Here is a 10,413-nt window from a genome sequence, read left to right as displayed (position 1 = left end):
CAGCCGGCCCCGCCTCGCTGGTTGTGGGGGAAGCTCCCGGCGCTGAGCTGTGCAAGCTGCAGGTCCGGCTAGACGGCTCTGCCGGCCCCGGGGCGGACGCGGCGCGCGCAGTCCCCGTGCGTGCAGGAGGCGGCCCCGGGTTAGATGCGGACCGCGCCGACTGCGGCCAGGGAGACGCGCTGAAGTCTCCGTGCCGCTAGGATCTTAGCGCGTGCCTGTCTCGGAAACCCCCAGAAGCCGCGCTTAGCTGTCGGCCTCTGCTACGGCAAGCGTCTTCTCCTGACCGCTTTAAAAACTGCTCGGCCCCTCGAAAGCGAGTTCGGTGCTTGTGCAGGCGCGCGTAAGCGCCGATCCACGCCGCCTCGCGCTGGAAATGGGTTCTGGAGCGTCTGGTGCGATATGCAGCAAAATGCAAATCGGTCTTCTCGCGGCGTCCGTGCACGGGGCTGTGGCTCAGACACCCGTGCTGGAGCAGCCAGTGACTGGAGAGGAAAATAGCAGTCGATTAACAGCCTTGAGAGGCAGGCTTTCACAGACGGCCCTGGCCCTCAAGGCTGGGTGTAACGAGCTGGTCGGCACGAAGTACCTGCCCACGTGCCTTCTGTCCCAGAGGTATTGCCTCACGTTGCGTGCAATACGTACAGCTACGTGCACATACGTTATGTTCTTGCAACTGGGATCATAGTTTTGAAGTCCTGCATTCCCGTGCGTACAGTGTGCCCCAGAGTAGGAGACGCACCTTGTTTCTGAGAGGCAGAACGATCTGTTCCCTTGTAAAAACCGAGCAGCAGCAGCAGGCAGGGAGCTGAGCCTGCTCCTTGCTCTGTGCGTTGTGCACGGGGTGGTTTTGCACAGCAGAGCTGGAGCGGCAGAAAGGCCTGCTCCTACATCTCTTCGCTTGTACCGCACAGCCTTCGTACCACTAGCTTGTGGGAGGCTGGGCAAGGTCCCACGTGACGGGAAGAGGGGACTGCAGTGCCCTCCGTCAAAAAGAATAGCTAGTGGCTCTGCGATTTCCGTGGCCAAGTCCTCGAGCCATCTAGCGTGCGTCGCCTCTGGCCCTGCTGTCTCCGAAACCTCCAGCTTCTCTAAGTAACCCCTAACCTCCTCCACTGCTCCAGGCTGTTGCCTGCTCCCCTGTCCTTGCTCTCAGCTGTGCTCGGCATCTGGTAGCTCACCTGATTCTCAACGACTGGAATAGGAAAGGCATTAAACCGTAGACTCGCAGACAACGAGGGCTGGAAGGGATCTCGGGCGGGGGTCACATCTAGTCCAACCCCTGCTCCAGGCAGGACCAGCCCCAGCTACATCATCCCAGCCAGGACTTTGTTTACCCAGGTCTTAAACACCTCCCAGGATGTAGAGCACACTATCTCTCTGTGTAACCTGTTCCAGTGTTTCACCACCGTCCTCGTGAGAGAGTTTTTCGTAATATCCAACCTCAACTTCCCTTGCTGTGGCTTGAGCCCATTGCTTCTTGTCCTGTCATCTGCCCCCACTGAGACCAGCCCAGCTCCATCCTCTTTGCAGCCCCCCGCAGGGAGCTGAAGGCTGCTATTCGGTCCCCCTCCGTCTTCTCTTCTCCAGACTCAGTCAGCCCGGTTCTTACTTCGGGCTTCTCCACCGCGCCTGATTAGATTTAGTGAGGGCCTTACGCCTGCCTCGGTCCTTCTCTTGCTTCTGACATACTCGTGGGGTGCCTTTCATGTCCCTTGCTACTTGCATCTCAGTTTGTGCCTTGATCTTGATTCTTTTTTTTTTTTTTCCTCCTTGCCTACCTTTGTGATACTCCTCCTCAGTAACGTGACCAAGTTTCCACTCTTGGCAGGGTTTTGTTCTCAGTTTCAGCTCATGGGAGAGTTGGTTGTTCAGTCAGGCTGGTTTCTCACTGTGTGTCCTGTCCTTCCTTCACCCGGGGTTGTCCTGCCCTTGTGCCAGCTCTCCCGGACTGCCTTGTCCCTCAGACTGGCTTCTCGGGGATCCTGCCCGTCAGGTCCTAATTCTCCTTCTCTGAAGTTTGGTGTCTTTATTCCGCCTTCTCATGGATTGCCTCTGCGCTGCTGTTACCCTCCTGGCGGAAGCCGCGATGATGGAAATCCCCGCAAGCACCAGCCCTTGCAATTTGGGAGCATGGGTTAGTTTACAGAAAGCCTTGCCCACCTCTTCCTCCTGGCTTTGGCTATCTCCAGCAGACAGCCACTGTGGATTTTGTTCAGCCCTTTTACCTTAACCCAGACGCTTTCAACAGACCTCGGTCCCACTTTGTGCAGCACTTCCATAGAGCCACGCTGCCTCCTGCCTCTTCCCTCAGCTTGGCTGTCCTGGGTAAGTTATACCCATCGGACTCCTGTCATGCCAGCTATCCTGGCAAGTCCTCCTTATCCCACTTGCATCATAATTCTGGCACTGTGTTTGGGCTTTCTGCATATTCCTCGCGTGTCTTGCGTTAGCGTATAAACATCTTGGAGAACTAGCTGATCGCCCTGACTTCTCTCTGAGACTGTTAAGGCTCCTCTCACTTGGTTGTTGTGCAGTTCACCTGGCTCTTTACTTGCCTCTTCCATCCCCCACTGAATTGAGCTGAATGCCCTGCTCGCTAGGTTAGCGAGCCTATTCAGGAAGGCTCTCTTCCCCGTTTGTCAGATGAACCTCATCAGTCCTTGGAATGTGCCCCCATGGTTGAAGAAGCCAAGGCCTTGCTGACGACACCATCTCCACTCGTGATCTCAACCAGAGTGTTGCAGCGCCCTGGGCTGGTGCAGTTTTGGCACTGCTGGGTGTGCAAGCATGATTTACAAGGTGAACCCAGAGGTTTAAAATGGGACTCAAATGAGTGTTTAAAAGCAGTCAGGCCCGTTGTGGCTGTTCTGAGGTCTTTGCAACAGAAGAATCACCGTGTTATATTTTTATAGTCAGAAACTGAGTCCTGGCATTGTTTGAGAGGGGCCTTGAGTCTCAAAAGGCTGAGAACCACTGACCTGTTGCTTTCCAGGGTGCATCTGCTCCTGTCTGGGCCCCTGTCCCCTTCCCCCTTGCACCCAGAATCCTGCAGTCGCTTCTGATCTGCCCAGGGTCCCCCTGGCAGTATCATGAGTGCCCACCTGGATGGGCAGCCTGGGGTAGTAGCCAGAGGCAATGCTTCTTCCATAACATCCAGGACTCCGCTCCTGGCAGGGTGCAGGCCTCCGAGTCAGCAGGTCTGCGTGGCAGATGCCTCCTATCTCCTGCAGAAGGGAGTTGCCACCCAGAGGAAGCCAAGGGAGGTGCTGGGTGGCAATGGCCTTGGTCCTCCCAGCCTTTGGCTTATTTCCTGCTCAGGGCATCAGCTCCTTCCCGGATGGCAGAGCTTGTACCTGTTCTTCACACGAGTGAGTCCAGGTGAGCCAGGCAAGGGTGCAGACCTGCCAGTGCACATGCCCTTACCCCATGGGAAATGGGTGGCAACTTGCGATCCACTTGCTGCAAGCAGTTAGATTTGGCTGCTGACCTGGGAGCTCCCTTCCTTGCTTACGCTGCAGTAGCTTGTGCACGTGCCCAGGCCCTCGATCTTCTAAGCCACCACGGCACGGTCGAGCCCAGGCTCCAGGGAGCTGCTGCAGGAGGTCAGACGAGAGCGCCAGGAGCCCTGCTAGCCTTAATCAGCCAGGAGGCACAAGTGGAAGCCAGAGCCGCTGCCACAGCAGAGCTGTCGGTCCGTCTGCAGAACGCCTCTTCCAGCCGCTTGGCGGTGACCCAGGGAATCTCCCTCCCTGCTCCCAGAGAGCACGTGGCCAGAGAAGGAGCACGGGGCTTAGCTCCAGGCCTGTTTCTCAGCCCTGTGGCATGTCAGCACCTGGCGCTTATGTTTGTCTCTGGGTAGTGAGGACAGGAAACGTCCTCCAGCCCCAGCCTTTGGTTGTAGAGCCAAAAGGGAAAGTGTAAAACCTTGTAACCTGCAGGAGAGTGTGAAGGCTAAGGTCCTGTTGAGGCGACAGTGATGGAAGCATCACATTTGGGTGCATCCAACTGAATCACTGCAAACATTGGAAGCTGTGTCGGGTGTGTAGGCACTGCATCAGGTGGGGAAGCACGGCCTTGGCACTGGGGAGAGGGGCTTTACCAAGGTCGAGGTGGCCAGGCAAAACCATTCTTCAGGTCCCGGCGGGAGTGAGGGAGCCTTGAATGAGCATGTGAAGGAAGGCTCAAGGGTAGGAGGTTGAGGCAAGTTGGAAAGGGGCAGTAGTTGGGGACCAAGAGGTGATGGAGCAAAGGCAGGGTGGGAGTCCCGGCTTGCAGCGGGTGCACTGGGAGACCAAGTGCCTCCTCTCTCCGGAGAGCAGCGGTGCCTATATTCCACGGTCTGTGGGACACCTGGGTTGGAAGGCGTGTGTGTACATGATCGGTGGTAGCAGATGACAGAATGAGGAGCAATGGTCTCGCTTTGCAGCAAGCAAAGTTGGGGTTAGATATTATGAAGAACTTTCTCACTTGAAGGGTAGTAAAGCACTGGAACAGGCTCCCCAGAGAGGTGGTGGCATCTCCATCCTTGGAGGTGTTTAAGACCTGGCTAGACAAAGCCCTGGCTGGGATGATGTAGTTGGGGCTGGTCCTGCTTGGAGCAGGGAGTTGGACTAGATGTGACCCCTGAGGTCCCTTCCAGGCATCATGTTCCACGATTGTGTATGCCTAACTTCCCTCTCAGGACTTGCCACGACATTGATGGATGCCACCACCGACAAGGATCCGTCAGTCCAGGAGCAGATCTACAGTGCTCTATGCTATCTGGGAGAAGCCGAGCCCGAAGAGATCCTGAACTGCTGTGATGAATACCTGCGGCAGCACGAGAAGGTAGGCATCTGCACGCCTGCCCAGAGCCGCTGGCAGGAGGGTGGAACAGAGTCCGCAGCTACAGCGCTGGCTGAGAGGTGCAGGTTGGGTTGGGGGAATGTGACCGCCGGGCTGGGAGTACTGCGGAGGGCCCAGGCCCAGTGACAGGGAGAAGCCTACGAGAGCCCCTCGCAAGTGGCTGTCTGACTCAGCTGCTGGCAGTGAAGCACAGCCAGGGTCAGCAACAAAGACAAGCCAGAGCTGGCACGTTCCACTCTTCCCACAGCCAGAGCCTTGTCACGCAGCAGATTAGGTAGAAAGGGGATATGCCACAGCCTTCCTGCAGGCGCCCTAGCAGACTGAGCCCCGGAAGGGGTGCTGAGCCTTCCAGGGCTTTCGTTTGGTCCCACAGACTCCTGTGCATTCTTTTTCCCACAGCTGGCTTACCCGCACCGCGTCACCATCCTGAAGGCAATGGAAACGGTGGTGAAGAATAACATGTCCCATCTGGACAAGAGCACCGCCAAGGTGGTTATCTTCCTGGCATCTAATGAAATGACCAAGTCAAAGGTAAATGCTGCTAGCCGGGGCCTCATCTGGGGCTCCCTCTGCAAGGCTTCCTATGCTGCATGCTCTCAGGCCTCTGACCTGCAGGCAGGGGGAGTCCGGCTGCCCCTTGTCTCCTCCTTGCAGTGAGCATCACTGCTGCCGTCCTTTCGGCAGGCCAGTCTTCCCCCTGCACCCTTCTCTGCTCTGCCTAAGAGTCCGTGGTAGCCCAGGGGCCGCAGGTGTGTTGTGCCCTGTGTGGGAGGGTGAGGAGATGAAAACTGACAGCGGGTTTCTCCTCTTAATCTGCTTAACAGTCATGGGTAATCAAGGGATGGAAGAGGGCAGGGGAGTGTGTGTGTGTTGGGGGGGGGGGGATCAGGGGCCCCTGCCCCTTTTGGGGGGGAATGGAGAAATGGAAACTGCAGAAAAAGGGGAAACCCACTAGTCGGACCTGCGTGTCTAAACGTCTATTCTTGTCAGGATTTGCACACGCTGTTGTGTACACAAGGTGAACACCTGTCTGGGATGCACACCTACCTGGGGACCGACTCTGCCCCTACTTATCTTTGCGCATAGTCCGGTGACTCTCAACCCGGGTGCCTTGAGAACCTTTCGAAGCTGCTCAGGGGCACCACACTAGTACTTATGCATGCAAGCATGAGTCACAAGAAAAACCAGGGATTTCAGATAGGAATTCATAGTGTTAAAAACCTTCTGCTTCATTGTGGTCTCTTGAGGTTTTTGCCACAAGAATTGCTCTGCTCTCCCATAGGCAGAAACTTGAGGGAAAACTAAAAGCTGGAATTTTCTGAGTGGGGCTTTGAGTCTGAAAAGGTCGAGAACCACTGGCATAGTCTGTCCTGTCAGCTTCCAGGGCTGGCCAGCTGCTGTGGGCAAGTGCTGTGCTAGTGCTCTAGTCCCCAGTGAGTAGAAGCATTTTGCAGAGGTGCTCATGTGCGGCTGCTTTGGGTAACTTGTCCCTGGTTTGTTTGGCTTAGGAAATAGTCCATGAGTGGCAGCAGGCAGCAAGCAATGTCCTCGTTGCAGTGGGGCAGCGCTTCATCAACAAAGTGATGGAGGAGGTGCTGACCAAATTCCAGCCCGGGATCCTGCCGCACTACTTCATCATGCAGACGTTCGCAAACCTCTCTGTGTCTAACGGTAACTAGCTGCTCCTCCACTCTTCTCCCGCCCCCCCCCAAATTCAATAAGCTGTGCAGACTTTGTGCGCTGGGAGTAAAGCCAAGGCAAGACCTCGTGCACAGGGTGGTTTGGAGTGCTCCAGCTGCAACGAGCATGGCACAAACCTGGCCACTTCCATGGTGTAGCAGGCGCTGCACAGGTGACCATGCTTGGCATGGCTGCGGAGCCCTTGGACTTCACTTCACTGGGCTTTGTAGAGCCTGATGTCTGGAGTAGCTGTGCTAGGAAGAGGTTACGTGCTAAAATGCAGGTGGTGGGGGTGGCACTGGTGTGCACTGCTTGCTTGCTGTTCCTCCCCTCCACATGGGTGGTGAGACAAAGCCTCAAGTCACTAGCAGAAGTGTGGCTTTCCAGAACTCATCCTGTCCTTTTGTGCTGGCTTGGGACAGGGGAAGCTGTTAGAGCTGGCAGGCAGGTGCAAGGTCACTGCAGAATGACAGACCCACTGCCAGAGGTGTTGAGGTGTTTGTGGGCTTGTGCATGGAGATGAGCTGATGCAGTGCCTGCTACTGCCTTTTGGCCCTGGTGCCATCTGAGCCCAGCATGTGCTGCTCTAAGGCCTTGCGTGAGTCGGGGGCTCTGCAGTTGTTGCTCGAAGCTGACTGAGCATCCAGCTGTTCAGCATCCCTAAGATGAGACCCAAGCTGCTGCTGTGGCTGACTTGCTGCACTGCTGATCAGGACCCCTAACCCTGCCTAAGCTCCCTATATGCAAACTCGAGGACTCCTTTGCTGCAGAGATGCAGCCTGCTGAGCCCCCAGCATGCTGTTCCCATCATGTCTGGGAGTTGCTCTGTGCTGAAATTAGACGCGACTGCTACCAGCCACCTCTTCCCTGTCCCGTCTCACAGCCTGTGCTGTGGACAGAGCTCTCACTGAGTGGCAGCTCTTCTATCGGTGTGCACTCCCAGCTGGCGGTACTGCTTTGCTGTGAGCAGCCCCGGTTCTGGAGGTGACTGTCTGCCACTGCAGTGGAGCGCACCTCCCGGGGTGCTTCTTCCTTGGGTGCATGGCCCTGCAGTGATGACCAGCTGTAGTCCTGAGCTGCCCAAGCTGGTATCCCTGCTGCTCTTGTTCAGAACCGCTTGCAGTTGCATTCGTGGTTTGTGTTTGAAATGTCAGGCGCTTGAGTTGGACTGACTGAAGGACCTTGTGCAGCTGTTGTCTAGTCCGCTTTGTACATGGATTCTCTCACAGTCTCCCTCCCCACGATCAGACACTGCCTGGGGTCACACCAGCCAGTTGTGACTCTCTCTTTTCTTCTTTCCTACTAGTATTCGGGATGGTGCCTTTCTTGAACTCCATCCTTGGGACCATGCTGCCGATGCTGGGGATGGCTAAACAGGACCACATGAAGTCTGTGTTCTGCTATGGTAAGGCTTGACTGACCACGTGGGAAGTGTGAGCTGGGCAATGCACCACTTTTGCCTCCTGCAGTGACGAGACTGGCTTTGCCTTTGGCCTGGGCTCAGCAGCCTGAAGGGCAGGGAGGCTGACTAGGAGCTGTTCTGTTGCAGACCACAGGGCTGGCTAGCTCTGGGGACTGAGATGGGATATTGAGGTTGCTGGCAGCGGATGCATGTAGCATTTGCCTGCTGGGCTGAGTGCCTTTGTGCTCTGAGCACCAGCTCTCCGGGGTGCTGGAGTGCCGACTGAGCCAGGGGTGTCCCCTCCAGCTGATGTTGGCATTCTGGCTCTATCTGCTACTTCGGTTTTCCAGTGTAGATTCCCAAAGGTCCTCGTTCCCAGCTGACCCACCCAGCAGTTAGGCTGCCAGCCAGCTGGTGCTGGGAGGAAACAGCTGTCACTGCCATGTCACAGCATCCATAGACAAACAGGTGGGGGTTTCTAGGGGCTTGCGAGAGCACTGTGTTGGCTGGGGCTGGACGGGGAGCGTGTGAGACTACACTGGCAGGATGGTCTGGCATTAGTGCATACCCACCGGAGTAGAAAGCTCCTGCAGTACGCGGCTGCACCTTCTTCCTCCAGTCTCCCTCAAGCCATTTCTAGCAACAGGCTACAAACCCTGATGTCTGCTGTCCTTCGGTGGCAGTGAGTAGCTGCCTGTTTGCAATCCTGATGAACCCCTGCACTGACATTTCCCAGTGTTTTTTTCTGTTGCATGCCAAAATGGTCAAGGCACTTAGGAGAACTATAAGCTACAGCTCATGTCTCCCGAAAGTAGTGCCTTGGGCTTGGGCTCGGGCTGTAGAGCTCTCTTGTGCATAGCATCTTGCTGGGTAAGTGAGGTGGTAAACTAAATGTTCTGGGTTTTTGGCAAAACGCTTGCCTCTGAATAGATTGTGTGTAACTGTATGGGGGGGGTGTTCACCCTCCTCTGTAACCTCCGTGTGAAGTGTAAGGGCTGCATTAGAGAGGGCAGCAGATGGCAGGGGTGTTGATTTGGCTCTGGATAAAAGCCCAGGCTGGGGCTTAGCAGTTTCAAGCATGCAGCCCCTGGGGTAGATGGTGTCGTCCGTCTGTGCTGGGTCCCCCTGGACTCCATGAGGAGCTGGCCGTCTCTCAGGCCTTCTCTTCCACCGTGGGACAAACACAAGTGTCCGAGAGCCAGTGTTTGTACCCAGCCTGGCCCAGGCGGGCCTTACAAGGCTCTAGTGCTGTCTCCTTGCAGGCTGAAGTCCAGCTGGAGTTGGTTAGTCTCGGGAACCTGGGCATGATACCACCAGTCTCGTTTAATGTCTGAGCTTGTGGCTTCATTTCCTCAGCTAGCTGTGGGCAGAGGAGACTGGGGGAGCACGTGGTGCCTCTTCAAAGGCATAGCCAGACGCAGCCTCTCCTCATCTCCGTGCCCTGCTGTGCTGGCAGCCTGCTCATGCCGTGCCCCTTGCTGCCATCTGAGCACACGGCCTGTGAAGTAGCAGCTCAGAGCTGTGCGTCCATCGTAAGTGGACTCAGTGGGGGCCTCTCCAGCATCTCCCTGCGCTGCAAGGCATGGGTTTCTGTGACCTGAGCTCAGCCGTGGCTCTTCTCTTGCAAACAGACTACTTGCCGGGTTAACCAGGCACCCAAGAGGCTCCCTTGCCTTGCAGCAGATGTTACAGCATCATCATCGCTTTCAATTTAACACAGTCCAGTGGACCAGCACTTCCGCTCTGGGAGCCCCAAAGCTGTTCATGCAGGGAGCATGCCTCTAGTAAAGCTGGTGAAGAAGGGAAGGGATTCCCTTAGGTATCCACTTCAATGCGCCTTGCTGTCGTGGAATAGTCGGTGCTGAGGAAGGAGTTGCCTTGCCAGTCGCTACCACCGAGCCATCAGAAAGGAGCAGAGGTGGTGATGCAGGTGGCCCATAGTTGAGCATGGCGAAGCGCTTGTGCCGTGCTGCCCATGAGCTGCGAGAGGTCCAAAGTTACCTGTGAGCGGTCAGTGAGCTCTTGCTAAGACAGTCCCGCATTCCTGTCTTGGGATATGAAGGTGGCTGGGCCAATGTGTATGTGACTGCCCCGAGGTTTGGGTGGGACTGCTGGCTTGCTTCTGGTCTGGATCAAGGGCCTCGTGCCTGTCATGCTGTGGGACTGAGCTGTGTGCCTGGGCAGGATGGACCTGCTCTGCGGGACTGTCTGGGCTGGATGGTTAAGGGTTCTGGAGGCAACAGCCTCTGCCTCGCTCCTTGCAGAAGTGGCAGGTGGATGGCAAATGTGGCAGGAGACTTCAGGAGAAGAACAAAAGGTCTTGTCGTGTGTAGGACACCTGGATGCTGCCCTGCAGGATGGGGCGTGTGCACTGCCCCAGACTTCCCAAGGTTGTTGCCGTGTGTGTTCCCACTTAGATTCATAGATGTTAGGGTCGGAAGGGACCTCAATAGATCATCAAGTCCGACCCCCTGCATAGGCAGGAA

The 10,413-nt window shown here is 56.2% G+C and overlaps 1 protein-coding gene across 3 annotated transcripts in view; it reads left to right on the top strand.

Moving 5' to 3' along the window:
* MROH1 (maestro heat like repeat family member 1) overlaps nt 1–10,413 on the top strand; it is a 102,068-nt gene that overhangs the window by 21,527 nt on the left and 70,128 nt on the right. For all 3 annotated transcript variants that reach the window (XM_025214233.1, XM_025214232.1, XM_025214231.1), the window contains exons 2-5: nt 4,682–4,827; nt 5,245–5,376; nt 6,354–6,516; nt 7,832–7,930. In XM_025214233.1, coding sequence (XP_025070018.1) covers nt 4,682–4,827; nt 5,245–5,376; nt 6,354–6,516; nt 7,832–7,930 — 540 coding nt within the window. The remainder of the gene's footprint in view (nt 1–4,681; nt 4,828–5,244; nt 5,377–6,353; nt 6,517–7,831; nt 7,931–10,413) is intronic.

Source organism: Alligator sinensis, unplaced genomic scaffold (assembly GCF_000455745.1).
Source record: "Alligator sinensis unplaced genomic scaffold, ASM45574v1 scaffold987_1, whole genome shotgun sequence".
NCBI classification, from domain to species: domain Eukaryota; kingdom Metazoa; phylum Chordata; order Crocodylia; family Alligatoridae; genus Alligator; species Alligator sinensis.
The sequence above is the reverse complement of the archived record's forward strand: the minus strand, read 5'-3'. Positions and strand labels throughout refer to the sequence as shown.